The sequence below is a fragment of the Oxyura jamaicensis genome, chromosome 26, assembly GCF_011077185.1.
Source record: "Oxyura jamaicensis isolate SHBP4307 breed ruddy duck chromosome 26, BPBGC_Ojam_1.0, whole genome shotgun sequence".
Lineage (NCBI taxonomy): Eukaryota > Metazoa > Chordata > Aves > Anseriformes > Anatidae > Oxyura > Oxyura jamaicensis.
In genome coordinates this window covers 4882131-4901033 of record NC_048918.1, presented here as the reverse complement: position 1 = coordinate 4901033, position 18903 = coordinate 4882131, and the positions used below count along the sequence as shown (strand labels likewise).

The window sequence follows — 18903 nt, the reverse complement described above, 5'->3', positions numbered from 1 at the left end:
CCTTCCCCAAGGGCTCCATGTGCTGACGTGTGCCCGTGTGTGCCAGGTGCTCCCCGCGGGACAGCTGCGAGCGAGCCACCGAGCCGTACCGCTTTGCCGACAGCATCGGCCAGTGCATGAGCATCACCGTGCAGCCCAGCAGCATCTCCGTGTCCCAGCACAGCCTCCCGGTAGGTCGGCGGGCAGGGGAGGGAGCCGTAGGGTCTCAGGTTCGCAGCGGGCAGTCCGTTCTCCAGTGTTTCTCCCTTCCCAAAATCACAACTGTTTTCCCATGAAGTCAGCCTTGCAGGGGACTGGTAAGGAGAGGGGGGTCTGAGCCAGGGGGCGAGGGGGTAGGGATCACAGAGACAAATTCCCCTTCCCCTCGGGCCCCAGCTCGCATTTCTCTCGGTCCGGTTTCATTAACCGTTGAAAGGAAAGGCTTTGTTTCCCAAGCAGCCCATCTGTGAGCTGTGCCGAGCCCTGGCTCTCCGAAGCATCCCAGCTGTTTCCCTGCGAGCCCCCCAAGCACCCGCACGCCGTGCCCCTGGACAGGCGCTGCGGCAGCTGCAGCCCCAAGCCGCGAGCCCCCGGGGCCGCTGCGTGCTCGTGGCCGGGCTCGGTGCTGGCGGCCCCGGAGGTTTCTGCTGCTGCACGTGCTGGGGCTGCCCCCATTTCTGTTGCTGTCTGTGCTTCTGCTGCAGGCCTGGAGGGCGGCGATGGTTTTGCAGAGCAAATGGGGCTGAAAAGCTGCCACTGCCACCTCTCCTAAATTGCAGTATCCAAAAGCTCAGCAAGGTGTTTGTGCACCGTTAAACCTGCTTTCTTCTTCCCTCAATGAAGGCAGTTGGGCATTTTGTGGGTGGATGGGTGATTTAAGGGCAGCAGCATTCAGTGAGAAAATAGTGGGTAATGAGGACACGAAGGACACTGGGGCAGCTCTCCTGCTAACCACTTGCTGGCTCTTTTATTCCCCGTTTTATTCCCCTCTTCCTCTCCCCCGGCTCCAGCTCAGCCTGCTGGTGAGCGATGCTCCCGACCTGGCCGCCGGGGTCACCTGCCTCTTCGGGAACCTGACGGAAGTGGAGGGGCAGGTTTTGGGCAGCCGCGTCGTGTGTGTGTCTCCAGCAGCAACAGATGTTCCTGCCATACCCGTGGATCAAGGTGAGTAACCGCTGCTGGGTGGGAGCACCTGTGCCACCAAAGTGTGGCTGGGAGTATTTGCTGGGTAGAGCTGACCCTTTGGGGATGCTGATGGAGAAACTCAGCCCTCTGTGGAAGACCGCTGGCCCCAGGGACCTGCACGTGCTCGTCCTTAAGAGGCAGGCAAGCAGCAGTATGTGCATTCCCGGTCCTTGCACCCTCCCACAGCTGTCACCAGGACCTGGGGCTGCAGGAGGCTGGGGGGGCTCTGCAGAGGGCAGGGGTTGGTGGCCACACTGGGCAGACCCAGGCAGCAGGAGACCTCCCCAGGTTGGGGGCAGCACCCACAGTGGGTGGAGGGAGTTTCTGTTTTTCAGTCCCCATCTTTGGGTTGTTTCTTCACTAATGTCACCGCTGCCTTATTTTCTCTTCCCATAAACAAAATGCTACTTGCTTAAAACTCATTTTCTCCTTGGCATCCTGCCAGGTGTCGGCGGTGCATCCCTGCTGATATCTCTGTGTTTGTAAGACATTATAGGGAGCCTCAGAACTGGTGAACACTGGGGCCAGGAGCCGCAGTGGTAGCAGAGCTGTTGCAGACTTACTGTAGCAGCTCTGGAAGAGCAGTCTGCTCTTAATTAACCCAGGGACGAGGCTCCTAAAAAGAGCCACTAATGGCCTCACTTCCACAATTAGCTCCTATTCTAGTCTTGGGCTACACTGAATTAGTGTGTTTTTGTCCTGGAGACAGAAATCCTGTAGGAAGGGGATGCGATCCCGAGCTCATTTCAGCTGTGACCTGGGGCAGTGCTTGGCCCCGGTGCCTCCCATGGTTTTGCCACCAGGGTCTGATCAGGCCTGGAGGGGCTGCTGCAGATGGGCAGCCCCTGGGTCCCGGGGTGCTCAAGGGGGATGCTCAGCACCAGGGTGCTGGGGGAGCAGCCTGGCTGCACCTCCTGCCCCACACCAAGGGCTCGGCACCCTGGCCAGCCGGGGAGCCCCCTTGCACCCACCGCTGCTCCCCCCGTTATACCTGGGGTGCTGACTGCCTCTGTTCTGCCCCGCAGACTGGTTCGGTGTCGTCCTGCAGCTGAAGTCACGGGAGACAGGCCGGACGTTCGTCAGCACGGAGTTCAAGTTCTACAACTGCAGCGCCCACCAGCTGTGAGTGCGCTCCCCCCCTGCCAGCCCCTGGGGCTGCTCCTCTTTGGAAGCCCCAGAGCCTCTCCCGGGACACTTTGGGGGGAAGCTCCCCATGGAAGGGGGTCTTTGGGCTGTTCTCTCAGCCAGCAGACCTGTGGGTGCTCTGTGCCCCCCGTGGAAGGCGAGCCCACGGCTCCCTGCCCTCAGTGCGCTCCTCTGAGCGGCCGCAGCTCTCCCCGGCTGGCGAGGCACAGGCTGAACGAGCCTGACAAAACCTTAACCTGCTGGTGCCCCCAAGCTGCTCCATCCTGTAACTGTGAACGTGGATGCATCTCGGTGGGAGAAGGCAGAGCGGGGCCGGGAAGGTGGGCAGCGTGCGGTTCCAGCACGGCGTTGGGATCGGGGCTGGAAGCCCCCGGGGCTGGGGTCTGCGAGCAGGAGCCCCCTGCCTCGTCTGCTCACCCCGGCAGGCAGCACGCAGCTGGCAGGCCGTGCAGTGGTGTTTGAGCATCTGAAGCGTTTGCAGACTTCTCTCTGGAAACAAAGCAAGTCCCGGAGCACCCAAATGAAACATGGGCAGGACCTGGCACAAGGCAGGGAGCAGGCGGCTGTCCCTGCAGGGCTGGGTGACATCTCCTGCTGCAGGGGTCAGCTCTCAGCTCTGCTTTTGGAGCAGGAATTGCTGCCTGGTAGGAGCCGAGAAGTGCCAGCATGGGTCATTCACAGCCTTTCTGTGCTGGATTTGAAGCCTCAAGCTATGGGGCCCTCCCTGCTGCACTTGGAAGAGGTCTGTGTGCTCTGATGAGCTTGGCTAGCCCGGAGTTTTTCTAGGCATCCATTCAATTTTTTTTTTTTTTTAACTATTTTTTTTTATTATTTTTGAGCCACCACACACAGCAGAGGCACCAGGCTGAGAGGAGCCCTCATGATCCTTCAGTCCCTATGTAGTGTCTCTCCAGCAGTCTGCACCCACCGCCCCGTGCTCCCTTCCTCCTGCCATGTTAGCAGCTCTGCGCAGCCCTGTCCATGCTCCCTTGTGGTCCCTCAGCCAGGTTTCACAGCACCAGCCCCAGCTCCACCGTGAGCACTTGTGGTCCTATCCATGGATCCCCTGGGTTTTCATCTGCTTGGATTTGCTTGGGGGATGACTTTGTGGTGACCCCTATTTTCTCCTCAGAGTGGATGTTTGGATCAGGAGAGGCAATGTGTCTTCCGTCCCGTCGTTTGGCTCCATCTGACCATGCCTTTCTCAAAGCTTGTGTTTGGAGATAAAGTGCTAACACGGTTGTAAATTCTGTAGCACTTACATCATGCTGCACTCATTATCAGTGAGTTCAACAAGGGCATGAGGCAGCCTTGCAGGAATGAATCACAACACATGAGAAGCAGAAAGGAATACGGGGCTCAGCTAGCATCAGAGAGAGACCTATTGATCCTGAAAGTCCTCATTGCAACAGGCAGAGCACTTGGAGAGCAAGCAGGAGAAGAGCTGTGGGTCTGCAGCAGCACAGGAGCACGTGAAGGGGTTGTGGTGCACGCAGCCTGCACCCCGTGGGCATTTGCAGGGGGCTCAGAAGGGCAGGAGGGGTTTGTGGATGGGCAGGAAGGTGCTGGTTTTGCAGACAGGTTCTGCTGACTGCCCTGTGCTGGATCCAGGCATGGTGAGCCCACCAGAGATAGCTCAGCTCTCAGTGCCTGAATTTGTGTGCCCAGGGAGCTGCAGGTGGGTCAGGGGCCTGGGTGGTGGCTTCTCTTTTCAGTCCATTTTAACAAGAGAATGAATAGATGCAGTGGGGACACGCACCCCCATTCTGAAGCAGAGACAGTGGTCCTTAAGAAAGCAGAATCAGGAAAGACCAAAGGTGCTGACCTGGAAGTCCTGGGGAGCTCAGGAGCCTGCAGGGAGCTGGGGCGGAGCAGAGCTGAAAGCAGCAGCCAGAAAACCACACGGCAGAGAGGTGCCAAAGCAACCCCTTGGCCTGGGCAGTGGAAGACGTCCTCTGCTGCTCCTGCCAGAGGTGCTGAGGGAAGCAGGGAGCCCCATCGGCACCAGGCTGATCCAATTTTTGCCAGGCTTGCTTTGTTTTCCAGATTTTACCAAAGCCTGGTGTCTGTGATCAAGCCTGGTGTCTGTGCAATGCTGTGTTTTATTTTACACAATGCAAAGATATGCAGTAAATCCAAGCTTGTATTTTATTACTGAATTAATTACGTGGTTGTTTAAATACTCTCTTCTGAGTGTTTGTTTTCCCAGACCTAAGGTTGTGCCACTGTTTGTTACTTTTGTTGTACCAAACTCCATCCAAAGAGGCTATTTTCCTGTGAGGGACCCTGAGCAGGAACTCTAGCTAGGCTGACCCATTGCAGTTGGCCTCCTGACCTGATAACCTCCTCCATAACCCGTCCTTTCTCCCCACCAGGTGCCTGTCTTGTGTGAACAGTGCATTCCGCTGCCACTGGTGCAAGTACCGCAACCTGTGCACCCACGACCCCACCACCTGCTCCTTCCAGGAGGGCCGGATCAACGTCTCTGAGGTACCAGACCATGGTTTCTGCACTTCCTAGCTCTTTATTCTTTGCTTTTCCTATGGCACAAATAGCAGAACCCATGTTTATGTGAGGTTTTTTGACTTTCCATGGGTTGAGGTGTGTTCCTGGGCTGGCACCTGAATGTGCAGACGCAGCAGGAACGTAGCAAGAAAGTGTTGGTCTAGCAAAAGAGATGTGTCCCAACCTGAATGCCCAAGCTGATCCCCCCTTTTGATACATGGGTATGCTCGGATTCAGTAAGCTCTAATTCATACTGTAATTGCTGTAGTGCTTTCCTTCAGGGTCTCAAACTCCATGTTATATATAAAGCATGCAGAGATTTGCCCGACGGCAGCAACGAGTGGTGCAGAGCTCGTTGTGGGACTCCTGGTGCCTTCTGCACTGAGTTGTGTTGGCAGGTCTGAAATTTATGGGTGGAACCTGACTGTAAACTGATTAAGAAGGGAGACGTGAATAGCCCCAGACGTTGGAAAAGAGATTCGGGTTCCAGCGCTGTGGACCAGGGGCCATCTCTCTTAGCAGTTCATAAAAGGTGTGGGGCTCCATTCCAAAAACGCTTTTAACGGTTGGAAGGAGGCAAAGCCCATTAACAGCTCTGCCAGATCTCTTCAGTATGACCTGGAGTGGAGGAATCCATGAAGGAAAAGAGTTTGTTAGCACAAATTCCTGATCAAAGTTAACTAAAACCCCTTGATTTGGGGTTTTTGCACCTTGTCTGATTGCTTCCATGTCTGATTGCTTCCAGCTGGAAATCGGCAGTAGTGAACTGGGGCAAAGCTGCACTGTGCTCTGCTTTAGTTTCACCAGACGTAGGGGAGATACAGCCCCAGTGTTGGCAGAGTCCTGGTCTTTGGTCTTTGTCCGCCCTACCCCTGCACACCGCTCCGTGGTACCTGCAGGGTCACTTGTTACACAGGATCACCGCTGCCTTGGGCAGGCCCCCAAGCAGCAAGCAAAAGGTGCTTTGAAAATCCTGAGTGGCTTGGGAAGTGGGAAAGGCAGCCGCGGGGACACACACAAATATAAGGAAAGGGAAGGAGAGAAGATCAGCCAGCATGAGGACAAACGCCTGTCAGTGGGTAATGGGGATAAGGAAAGATAAGGATGAGAGCATCAGGAGAGATCAGGCAGTGGGGTGAAACACTGAGCTGTTGAAAAGAAGTGCTGCAAGCTCCTGCTAAACCAAAGGTAAACTTGGAACTTAACTAGCCCCCAGGTCTTTCTGGTTAACGTGCTGGCAGGAGGCACAGAGACAAGGCAAGGCACGTTAATGAGCTGCACATGTATAGGATAGGATAGGGGGGTCTGCAGGAGCAGAGGGACGGACAGGACAGGCAGTGTAACCGTGAGCTGCCAGCCTCGTGCAACCTCCAGTGGGGACAAGAAGAGGCATGGATGTGGCACCTTGAAGAACTGCCTCGTGCAGCAAGGGTACAAACGCCCGAGGAGAAGCATCCACCCTGGGGACAAACCAAAAGCTTCCCCAGTCCAGTTCAAAGCCAGGAAACTTCCTTTTAAGATAACAAGGGAAAGCATAAACCTTTGCTTTGGCTTCTCTCAAGGGGTGTGGGTTTTTTTTTCCCTTCACACTCAAAGCTTTACTGTCTTCCCAGGCTTTACATTTGGAGTTCTCGTTTTTATAGGTCTCCAACCCCAGGATATTAAAAGTGTTTGACAAGTCTCTGGCAAAGTAGGGCAATTCCATCGCCTCCGTTCTGCTCCCAGGAACACACAGGACTTACCTGAGATCACAGGGCAGCGAGTGGAGGAGACACAGTACCTCTGCCGGTTCCTGATGGGATCACAGGGCTCCAAAGGACTTTGTCATCGTCGTCCTTTAGAGTTTTTTTCTTAGCAGGGCTGTTAGGTGTTAATGCAGCACCTTTCTGGTGACTGTTTTCATAAAGGCTACCCATAATGATACAGATGCTCCGCTGCTCATTGTGACTTCTCTGCACCTCTGAGCACAGGCAAAGCCAGCCACTAAAAACTAATTTGTTTGCTTATTTGAGGTAAATGAATTGTCACTTGTGTACACAATGCAGTCCTAATGCCTTTATTACGGGCATTTCACTCCGCTTAACACAAGACATCAAACAAACGCCTCATGAAGAGTTTCCTCTCCTAAAATAATTCAGATCACAATGCCCTCATTGTGTCACGGCCTGATGTATTGGCAAAACGTTTGTGCTTATCAGCGTGGGTCCCTCTGCAGCAGCAGGTCTGTGTGTGGAGCCGCAGAGCCGTGCCCCAGGCAGAGGCTGTGGTGGAGCTGGGCTCCTGCTGGTCCTCCCGGCCTGGCCCGTCCCATCCTGTCAGCTTGCTCTCGCGTCAGGCTTGCACACGTGCCTGGGTGTTCTCTTTTACTCCTGACCCATCAGAATCTGTGTCCCAAGGGGATTCAGATGTGTAACCAAACCCCTTTGATGCCCCCTGGGGTTGTCTGCCTTGGGAAGGGAAAAGCGCACGAAGCCTCAGCCCCTTTGCTGTGTGCTGGGGGAAGCAAGCCCTTCTTGATGAGCCGCACACTTCTTGCAGTCCTCTGGCTGTACCGACAGAGCTAACTGCTGCTTTTCTGCCTCATGTTCCACACAAATAGAACAGAGACAACCTTTGTCTCTATCTGCCCTGTCCCCAGGGCAGGGCTTGGCAGTGGCTCAGGGGCCCGGCTCTGAAGGTGTCTGGTGCCTTGCCATGGGGGTAGAGGCTGGCCTGGGAAGCCATCAGTGAGCTCTAACACCAGCAACTGCATTTTCTAAGCCTTTGTCAGGTGACCTGAGGCTTCATTTGTCCACAGAAGGTTAATGCTCTGACTTTGCTATCCAAAGAGCAATGGGAAGGTGAAGCTGGCTTGCACCCACACAAGCAAAGTCTCTCCAAAATGGGGCCTCACGGGTGCGTAGTGCTGATTGTCCCCTCTTACAAAGCTTCAGTCCCCCAGGTGAAGCACGGGGCCCTCTGAGGCTTGCACAGACCCAGCTCAGGCCTGTAATGTCATTTTAATGGGTCTGGGGGGGGCATGGGTGTGAGTGCATGTGGCTTATGGCTGTACGTGTGTCTGTAAGTGTACAAAACACAGAGATGAAGAGGAATGTAGACACAAATACATCCTTATACCCATCCCAGTGGAGAGCTAGAACCAAATAAATCCTATTAGTTTCCCAGAATGTGGGATCCCTTCCCTCTTTGATGTCCACTGCGTGTGGATAATGCCATTTCCACATGTGAGGTGCTGAATCAGGGGAATGGAGCGTTACAGATTCTGGAAGTTAAGTACAGAACCAGATTTCAGCTCTGTCCTGACTCCTTGGAGTTTGGGTTTAAGTTATTGGTGCTTTTAGGTCAATATCTTTGCACCTGGCTATGCCCTTTGATGCTGAGTGCTGCCAGATGCACCTTGAAGGAAATAAAACAAATCAAGTTTCCTCATATCTGTTCCTACAATCCCCATTTTGAATGCCTGAATGGGATCTTTGTTGTGTGAGAGGCAACCAAGGACCACCTCTAAGTCCACTGAAGTCAGTGAATGACTCGGCCAGATCACATCTAGCTTCTGCAGAGATGTTGGTCTGAGACATTACCAATAGTAACAAGAAGTCCAACTGCAGCAAGGTTAACTGCTCTGAAAAGATTGGGTTGAGCTTATTGGCGGCATTTTTTGCTTGGTAGCTTTATAGAGCAGAAAACCCCCACTGTCTGCTCTTTGGAGGGGAATGGAACCATGCAGGAAGATGCTTCTCGGGGATGTGGGAAGCTGTCCCCAGAGTGCCCCATCCATGCCCAGGGAACGGCTCTGGTCCTCACCTCTGCTGTACAGAGAGCTGCCGATGGGCGAGGAATAGTCTCTGCAGCTGTCTGTGCTCTGCTTCGCTGTAAATATCACAGGACTTCGTAAATGACAGGCCAAGGCACGGGGTACGGCATAAAGCACAGGACAAGCGGTCAGTTGTTGAGAATTTACCGGTGAGAAAAGTCCTGCTTCAGTTGACTTTCTTTGCACGTCTGGTTTCTGAGGAGCAAGGTCTGCTCTCCTTTCCACTAGCGTAAATGAAGAATAATGTATTTGCCTGAGTGATGGGGTTCGTAATTCATGTCATTGGAAACACAATGCTGAGCCAAGGGTTTAGGTTCATGTGCCAAATTTGTTTATGTTTAGAGCTTTTAAATGTGAGTAGCTAGTTAACATTTGTAGAGGGTTTTTGATTTTAGGTGAAAAATAGAAAAATGTTGTATTGTCTTCTGTTTGGTCTAAATCCCTTAGTCAAAAGAAATGCCTGCTATTTCTAGGCAGTTTTTTTCCAAGTAAGAGCAAGGAGGTTTGACCTACTAAAACTGCTCTGTTAAACACAAATAATAACCATGGGTGCTCTGTTCTGCTCCAGGGACAGATGCTTATCTCTGGTGTTTAAGGTATTTATAGACCTTGGAATCTTTGAGACTAAAAAGTGTTGTAGAAGCATAAAATGTCTTTGTAAACTCTGCAAAATGATGCTTCATACCCCGAACATTCCCTGAGAGTCTGTGCCACTCGTGCGTCAGTCTTGTCTTTCTCCAGCAGATCTTCTGATTTGTGTTTATTCTGGTTTACAGAAGTCAAGAAGGATAATGAGAGAATTCAGTGTGTGTTTGTTTAGCAAGAGGAGGTAATAATGGCCTTTCTAACTCACTGCAGGATTTACTTCTCATGAATTAAAAACAAAGTAAACTGATTATGGAGCAAATTGCATATTCCGCTGGCTGGAGTTCTCCCTTTTGTTCTGCATTCTCTGGCCGCTCAGCTCTCCTGGCATGGAGTGCAGGACGGAGCACCCAGACTGGTGCTGAGCAAGCGAGGGGAAGGGCTCGTGGTTTACCTGCACAGGGGAACCTTCCCACAGCCTGAACGCGGTGTGGGAACAAGGTGCTGCTGCAGAGGCACCCATGGATGGGCACCTCTCTACCCACTGGGGCATGTGCCATGTAATAGCCTGTGTGTGCATGAATGTATGTGTACATTGCTGCTGCAGGAACTGGGGAGGAAAAAAAAAAAAAACACACTGAAAACTGAGCAATGAGCCTGGATTGGAAATGGCACAAATAGGGAAGATGTGGCCTGCAGCAGTGCTTTCTGTAATGCACACGGTGTCAGAACAAGCCCCATGCCCCCCCGGCCCCTGCAGGCTTGGTGGCTTCACTCACTCATCTGATAAATTCAGCAGCAACTGCCAGCAGCAGTGCAACTCCCCACAAGTGCCTGTGCTTTCGCTAGGAGGGCATCTTCCTGCATCCCTCTCCATCCCAAAATGTATGTCCCTTATTAGTGTGATCACTGGAGCTGTCAGGCAGCGCGGAGGGGCTGCGCTTGCGGGCTGGCAGCCCTTCTCTGCACCACAACCCCAACGTGACATTTTTCTCCCACTGAAAGCACTGCTCAAAGAGGAAAAAAAAAAAAAAGAAAGAAAAAAGAAAAACTATTATGTCCTCCTCATCTCTATTGATGGTAGGACAATTTTTGCTACCAGCATTTTCAGCATTACAGGGCAGATTTGGAAATGCAAGTCCTCTCCCGTTCTCTATGGGCAGAAGCATTTCCTTAGCAGTCATCTCACGGCTGACGGTGGCCAGGAAGGATAATGGTCCAGAACATATTCATTATTTTCAGGACTGTGCGCTGAGCTTCTCCCACTGGTGAGATGGCTGGAGACTGCTGGATTTTAATCATCGTGTGCTGAAGGATCCCAGCGCTGTGGGGTGCCTTTCCTCCCAGACCCTGGCTTGCTGAGGAGCTGGGACCGCTGTGCCCTGCAGCCGTGTCCCTGCGTGTGCTGCTCTGTGGCCAAGCCCTGCAGCTGGGTCTCGAGCAGGAGCTGGGATAGGTGTGCAGTGCATAATGTGTGCAAAGAGAGCCTGGCACAGCTCGCAGCTGGATGGAAAACACCAGGGATCTCAGCAGCTTGCTGGGAGTGATGCAAAGGCTGAGGTGGGATTTGAGCCCCTGGTACTAGGGTCTGTGGGGACCCGAGAGTTTCGGGTGGCATTCCCATCCAGCTTGCAGACCTGCATCACTGCAGAGAAGGGCTGCTCTTTCCTTCCCAGCACAGCCAGCTTCCTGGCTGCTGGAGCTAAAAACCACTCTTGGCTGTTAATCCGTGAAAGTCCCTGTTAGAAATAAAATAAAAAATCTATAAGGAAAAGTGCCACTAAAAAGGTTTATGAGGCAGCAGCTTAAGCTACTGGCTCCTCCAAACTCGGGCAGCATCTGGTTCTCATTTACAGCTCACCGGAGCCAGTAGCGAAACAACATCCCATGGCCTGGGAGCGCGGCTCGGCTGCCTGCTGGCCCTTAGCGAGACAGGATTTCCTCCCTGGGGGATTTCCTCCCTGGGAGATTTCCTCCCTGGGCACACTCCTAGCCTGAGCCGGAGCCTGGAGGACAGCTCTCCTCGCCTCTTCATCCGTGTGATTTACTTTAATTGCTAGGCTGGGTGGTAAAGGCCTTGGGATGCCTTGGAATTTGGCAGAGCAAAAGGAAACAGTCCATTTTTTCCCCCTAAAACTTCTACTTTAGCTTGGGATTAATCATTTATTGTCAGCTACTTACAGGTACTTAGGTACCTATTTCCATTAGATCAAAGCAAACTAGGGCTAAATGGAATGTAAATACTTCTGATGGCCAGAGCCTGTGTCTGTGGTGTTGCGGTTCCTGGAATATGAAGTGAGGAAAACCTGCAACTCCCCATGTGCTGTGAGGAGATAATGCTTGGGATGTTGAGAGCTCTTGGGAGAGATGTCATATAGTAACCGTGCACTGATGGGGTTTTTTGTGGTTCCTCTCAGATTATCTTTCAGACATCCATTGAATGCTCCTGGCTTGTGCAGAGCTGCGGATGTGCTGATCTGTGAAGTGACGTTGGCAGGGACAGTGTCACTTTGTTTTGTGTGCAGCATCTTCTATGAAGAAGTCTTGAGCTACTGCAATAACAGCATTAGTAGCAATGTTAGGCTTGCTATTAATTTACAATTGCGTTATTTTGGCCAGATAGAGGCAGAACTGGAAACAAATAATGCTTCCCTGCTTACTGCTTTAGTTACCGTGCTTAGCTGTTTAAGAGCCCAAGACCAAGCGCTTCCACGCTTTCCGTACAACAAATACAGAGTTTTGGAGGCAGCAGCATTTGGCTCTTCTCTTTGTTCCTTTATTGCAGCCACACTGACGTTTGAAATATTTTCACATGGTTTTAAATGGAAAATTTAGCAGACTGCTGCCAGTTTCATGGTATTTTGTACACTTCAAAGCTCAGCACCGCTCCCCAGCAGGGGAGCTGTACCTTGGGGTCCTGCGTTTCTGCACGGAGCCTGCAGCTGCGTGGGCACGCCGGGAATTGCCTGCCCTGCGTGCCGAAGGTGTGCTCGGGGCATCGGCCAGCTCGTGGTGGGCTGAGGTGTGGTTGGAGCCGTGGTTGGAGCTGTGGATGTCCCGTCCCCACCGTGACCTCCTGCTGTCTTCTCTTGCCCCCAGGACTGCCCCCAGCTCTTCCCCACGGAGGAGATCCTGATCCCGGTGGGAGAGGTGAAGCCCATCACGCTGAAAGCCAGAAACCTGCCCCAGCCCCAGTCCGGCCAGCGTGGCTACGAGTGCGTGCTGAGCATCCAGGGCGTGATCCACCGCGTGCCCGCCCTGCGCTTCAACAGCTCCAGTGTGCAGTGCCAGAACAGCTCGGTGAGGGTGCTGGGGGCTCGGGGTGCTGCTGGGTGCCTGGGAGCAGCGCGGGGACGGGGCTGGGGCTGCTCAGGAGCCGCCAGCAGCTCTGGAGCATGGGGCTGCCTCCCGTCGTGTTTCTTTTTTAGCTGAAGCAGCCTCCCCTCCTCCCCACGCAGTGCCTTCCCAAAACAGGCTGCTGCGACGGAGGTGGGCTCAGCAGCGGGGAGGGCAGGGGAAGGAAGGAGCAAAAAGTCCCAGGGTTAAGCTGGCCCCAGGCACAGGTGGGAGCTGCTGTGGGCATTTTTGTGGTGCTGGCCCCGTATCTGGTGCTTCCTCACCCGACTGCAGGGTCAGCAGGGGGAAGGGAGGAGGAGGGAACGCACCAAGGTGTCGAGGCGAGCTAATTCACATGGGAGAGATAACGAGAATCGCAGACCCCTTATCGGGGAGCTGTCAAGTTCCAGGTCACGCTGGCTTGATGAATACAGAAAAGCTGAACTGCCGCATGGTGCGGGGAGGGAGGGGGAAGGAAAAGTGCCAGCAGAGAGAACGCAGCAGAGGGAAGGAAATTTTTGGAGGGATGCTGCTGAAGAAGCAAGCACGGGAAGGCAGCTCAGCCTCAGTTTGTTCAGGATGGGGCTCAGCACTGCAAATGGACCAGGCAGGATTTTACCCAGGGCTTGTGTATGGCAAACAGCTGATTCCCTCCAAAGCCACCCTCCTGGGCACAGCACATGTTGGTGCAGCACCCAGCACACGTCTGCTGGCAGCAGGTCAGGGGGGAGCCACGTCCTCGGCCTCCTTGGGGGCTTTTGGAGGGGCCTGGGGTCAGGCAGGGTGCACTCGGTTTGTTTTAGGCAACAGAACGAGGAACTTCAGGGGCTGCTTTAATATTCGGTACAGATGGTCTTAAATTGTTAATCAAGTTTTGAATTTTTAAAAGTTTCACTGGATATTTATCCATCACTGGCTGTCTATGGGCCTTGCAGCTTGCTGGCTAATAAATGTATTAATACTGTGTAGTACTTTTCCTATCTAAAGCAATTTATAAACATTAGGGAAGTGCTTTTATTCCTGTTAGGCTAATAGGAAGTGGTAGACAGAGAATTTAAGAGCAATTCTACTCTCACGGCTCCATCAGCCAAACAGAAGATCTGGTTTCATACCAACTTAGTAAAGCCCAGGCTAGGTAAATCCCTGTGACCAAAAGCAAGTTAAAACAGGGCTCCTGTTGCATTGAGGCAGCCTCTGAGCAGTCTGCTTTCATTTAAACGTCGTTCCCTCATCCCAAAGATGATGGCAGCGCTCACTTTTTAAAGATTTTTTAGCAGCTCTCGATTGACTTAAACAGAGCATCTGAACGAGGCCTCATTGGTGCTAATGGCAATGATGGGAATTTCAAAACACCCTGGGAATTCACGTGAAGCATCCAGCTCCTCTCTGCAGCCCCCAGATGTCCACGAGAGGGTGAATAATTCACGTCAGTGCTGTCATAGACTCGACTGATGCTTGCATGGCAAGGCCCTCTCTGCACCGTCTACTTTTTCTCAGCTGATGCCTATTTCATCAGCCAAAGCTGTGCAGCATGATTTTTGAGCTCCCAGTCGCACTAGGGTGCGTGGTGACTGTATAAGGAGTTAGCCCGAAGGCAGGAGTCCTTGCAGTGTGATTATCTGGAGGGGCTGTATTGATAAGCTAGAGACTGAGTGACAAGAGCAGCCACTGCGAGTGGAATAATTAATCTATCGCCTCTCACAGGGACTAGATCTGATTTAATTATCTCTTCCCGGTGAGGAGGAGGAAGCCAAAGCAGGACCCTAGAGCTGAAGTGTAGAAGTGGTGGTGGTGGTTCAGACATCAGCGCATGATGCAGAGAATAATCACTGCTTGTTAAAAAATCCATGTTTCCTGGTGGTGGCCCTGATGCATCCCCCCAAGGCATCTCACTCTGGTTTCTTCCCCAGTACCTCTATGACGGGATGGACATCAGCAACTTGGCCGTGGACTTTGCTGTGGTGTGGAACGGGAACTTCGTCATCGACAACCCGGAGGACCTGAAAGGTAAGGTAACGATGCTTGGGCTCGTCCCCGTGCCACCACGAGGGCTGGGAGGGATGTGGTGGTCCTGGGTGACCCCACGTTGGGTGACAGCAACTCCCGCACCACAACAGTGGGAGAACTGCTGGAAGCCCCCAGACTAAAGCTCAAAAAATGACCCATGGGGAGAAACAACTCAGTGTGTGCCATCCTCCCTTCCTGCAGTGCACCTGTACAAGTGCGCGGCGCAGCGCGAGAGCTGCGGGCTCTGCCTCAAAGCCGACCCCAAGTTCGAGTGCGGGTGGTGCAGCGGGGAGGCCAAGTGCACGCTGCGGCCCCACTGCGGCCCCTCGGCCGCCCAGCCCTGGCTCGACTGGTCCAGCAGGAACGTCAAGTGCTCCAACCCGCGCATCACCGAGGTAAGAGCGCCGCTGGGCTCTGCCCGCCCCCGGCCCCTTCTCTTCCCATCTCGGGGGGGCTCGGGGCTGTCCCCAGCTCCCCGCCGCCCATCCAGAGCTGAAGGGAGGGGAACAAAAATGCTCCATTGCGTCCTGCGAAGTCACCGTGGGTGTGAGCGGGGTTTGCTGCCGCTGCACTGCCACGCAGCTCTCGCACGCCACGATGCTGCCGGTGGTGGGGTGACCGCTGCGGACCGGTGCAGGAATGCTAATTAAACTAGGGAGCTAATTAGTCTAGAGCTGATGTTTGTGATGTTTCCGTTCAGACCGCTGAGTCTCCCAGGAGCACTTCTACCAATAAAACCGCTCGTGGTCTGTTAACATTACTATTAGAAGTGACACTCCTACCAGGTGGGAATGAAAGAAGATTTTTGTTTCTCACTTAATTAACTTCATTAACAAAATAGTCTCCCTTGCCCTGAATGTGTGTGCATTCTGCAGGAGGTGCAGGTGTAGCACGGCGTTGTGTCCAAGCAGGCTGTTGCACTGATGTCCCTGGCTGAAGAACAGCTGGCAGGGAAGCAGCGGGGCTCAGCACACGCGTGTGCACCGGCTCAGCCAGGGCCCCTTCATAGGGGGAAGCTTCCTCATACCTCAGACTGGTTTCTACACCAGGTCTGTCCTCTCACCCCCTGGGAGGAAGGCATTCACCTCGTTTTTATGGAAGAAAGGCACGGAGGCTTGTTGTGTTGTCTCAGGTTTAGATGTAAGTTGGCGCTGGCCATAAATCTTAGACTGGAGAACAGCACTCGCTCATACGAGTGCCTGGGTTACAAACACCCTGCATGACCTACGCTGAAAGAACATTTAAAACAGGCTGTTTTCCACTCCTTTTGCTTCATCCGGCCACTTTCACTCTTTCTCTGAAGCTGAAGGTCAAGGGCTTTACTCCCGGGTCCAGCACCTCTGGGGGACGTGTAACCAGCAAGAAGAGCTCACACTTTAATAGTCATAAAAGCAAGTGGGCAGCAGGCTGCACGCAGCCCTTTTTTTGCCCCGTCTGACTGGAAGCCTTGCCGTCACCAGCAGTGTCCCTTTAACAACACAAGACTTCCACGCAGTCTGTGGTCTTTGCAATAAATAAATAAAAATCAGCTTTCTTGTGAACAAGCGGCACTCTGATCTCCTATTCATTTATTTGCAGGCCTCATTAATATAACATCAGTGCAACAAACAGCTGAAGGGGGGGGCAGTGTCAGGCTGAATAATGGAGTTGCTCTGCGGAGATAACAATTAGGTTCTGAATGTGCTATCAGCCGAGGCAGAGACGAGGAAGGATCATGCCGGGATGACAATGCTCATGTGCTGGTTCCCTGCTGGGCTCATCAGCTGGGATCCGGACAGCTTGAAGCGGGATGAAAGAAGACAAAGAGAGCGAAGGTGGATGAGGTTTGGGAGGGGCAGGGGTTGTGCCATTTGTTGTGCAAGCGGGGTGCTCTCTCCGCACCCTAGCAGATGCCAAGGTGTCGCAGGCTCACAGCTTCCCCCAGCTTTCCAGAGGGAGCCTAGGGCTCCCTGGCTCATGCACGGATGGCTTCTGGCTAAATACTGCTTTTTGTCAAATGCTGAGTGGTGCAAGGCGTGGGGCTGACAACACACAGCTCGGGTTGTTACAGTGGCATCTCCTGCAGGCTGGGGAGGGAAGTGGGGTGGCCCCGCAGGGTCCCTGGGGTGCCAGCCTTGGTGTCAAGCACCAACATCAGTGCGATGCTGTATCCGTGTCCCTTACAAGGTCTGAGGGCTGGGTGCAAGGGTAACCAAGCTCTTATCACCATCCATTTTGAGGCCTTTCTAGGAATAACACAATGCTTTGCACATGCTAAGTCCTCTCACGGTGCAGCAGGGGACAGGTGTTATCAGAGGAGGTGGGTTGTGCTTTTGTTCCAGGCTGAGGCAGCGAGCAGAGGCGGACAGCTCAGGGCGTCAGCACACCCAAAGGCCTTCCCGGCCCCACCTTGGATCTCAGTGTTTTTCAGACTGTTTTCAGGACATCCTAAAAAATTTCTGGCAGAGGTGTAGCCCCTTACACAGCCAGTGTCTGAGTCCTGGTAACGGCCTTGCTGTCCCATAGCTGCCCTTGCGGGTTCTTTCCATCCTCTACAGACCTCAGAGGCTGAGAGCTGCTGTACCGAGCACATCCCTGTGGGCCGCAGTGTGAGTTACCAAAACACCGCTTTATCAGGGCCGACAGGAGGTGAGCAGGTCCGGTGGGGTTGTTTGGGGTGTATCCCTTCCTAATGCTTCTGTCTGGGAACAGAAACGTGGGGGGGTCACCGCAGGGAGCCCTGCAGCCTGGGCAGCCCCCCAGCACCACCGGCCCCAGGCTGAGCACACCGGGGGGTGCTGGGGTCGGGGCGCTCCTGCCACTGGACCTTTAAGGCTCCTCGTCTTCCTGTGATTTTGACTGAATCTCCCCAGCTGTAATTAATTGAATGCATCTGTTCTAACCCTGGGGCTGCTTTATGGCACAGTTACTTCAAAACTGTTCAATTAGCGACCACTAAAATCTAGGTCGAGTGGAGCTCCATATTGGGGATTTTCCAGGTCAGGACATTTTCAAAATACAGAATCAGCCCTGCTTTGTTTGGCAGGGCCGTTTGGCTCCGCTAGTCGTGGTAAGGTCAGGAAATGGCAAACCGCAACTGCTTTCTGAAGAGGGGAAGGGGCCAACAAGCCTGGCAGTGCAGGCACCACAACAAAACACGTTTTAGAGTAATGTGGAGCTGCAAAGGACAGTTGTAGCTGTCAGGTGCGTGAACGGCCGAGCTCAGGTGATTCCCAGCTAGCGGTGTAAGCGTCAGCAGCGCGGGCCTTCAGGATGCAGTGTAATGCAACACAGCTTGATTTTGTACCGTGTCTTTTGTGGGCACGCAGTGCTTGGCGGAGCTAAATGATACAAGACGTGGCGTGCTCTGTGGTACGAGGCACAGAGAGCAGCAGCACAACAGGCAGGGTGTGATGAATGGATCAGAAACCTCCGTCGTTGGTCGGGGGGAGAGGGAGGTAGAAGTTGAAGCGCATGCAGAGGAAAGCCGAGGCGCTTTGAGATGCGGTGATGCCCACACCTGGGCACAGAGAGCAGGCTGAACCTATGCAGGTTTTCCCAGATTCAGTAACAGAGCCTTAAATGGGAGATGTGGAGAGGAAAAAGTTGAGACGTAAGGGTGGGAGGAGGGAACTGGCTCAGCTGAGACCTGAAATGTGGCAGAAGCAGAGAGGGCAGGAAGGTGGCAGGGTGCCGGGGGGGTCCTGCAGGTGTTGGCAGCTTGCAGGGGATGGGAAGGGGATTTGGGGACGTGCTGTGCACATAGGGCTATGCGGATGGTGCAAGGGGGGCTGTTTTGGGGTGCTGGCCCCACAGGGCAGCAGGATGCAGGCACACTCTGGGTCTGGGCCTTGTGCCTCTTCTGAAGCTGCTCACGAGCAGAGACCAGTGAGCTCATGGGAAGGTGAGGAAAAGCTGCCAGGCAGCCAGAAACACTGAGGAAAGGGACCTGAGGAGCTGAAATCTGTTGCCAAAGACAAAGGTGGAACCGACAAGCATAAACAAGATTTATCCATTAAATTAATTAAAGTGCATTATTATAGATTGTTTGTTTATTAATAACAGCTGTAGCATTGAGATTAGTTACTCACCCAAGAGCAATAACAGGCTGGTGGCAGATTCAAAACAATTGTTTGAGAGTCTTGGGTCCAAATCTTGTGACTATACATTATTGTAACTTATACTGCTCGTGGAAGAGGATATTGTCCTTGATGAAAGTCTATAGAAGCAGGGCTGATTACGGCTGAGGTAGGCTATAAACAGGCAGCTTTAAAGCACACACCTCGCCCTTTAACATTTCGAAGTCACTCGAGGTGCCAACTTACTAATAAAATGTGGTATTAACATTCAGGGAACGGCCAAGGCAG

General features: G+C 53.2%; 1 protein-coding gene across 2 annotated transcripts in view; it reads left to right on the top strand.

The window, feature by feature from the left end:
- Nucleotides 1-18903, top strand: part of PLXNA2 (plexin A2) — a 153503-nt gene that overhangs the window by 99568 nt on the left and 35032 nt on the right. For both annotated transcript variants that reach the window (XM_035346793.1, XM_035346794.1), the window contains exons 6-12: nt 47-170; nt 990-1143; nt 2190-2286; nt 4686-4800; nt 12314-12514; nt 14461-14557; nt 14759-14952. In XM_035346793.1, the coding sequence (XP_035202684.1) occupies nt 47-170; nt 990-1143; nt 2190-2286; nt 4686-4800; nt 12314-12514; nt 14461-14557; nt 14759-14952 (982 nt within the window). The remainder of the gene's footprint in view (nt 1-46; nt 171-989; nt 1144-2189; nt 2287-4685; nt 4801-12313; nt 12515-14460; nt 14558-14758; nt 14953-18903) is intronic.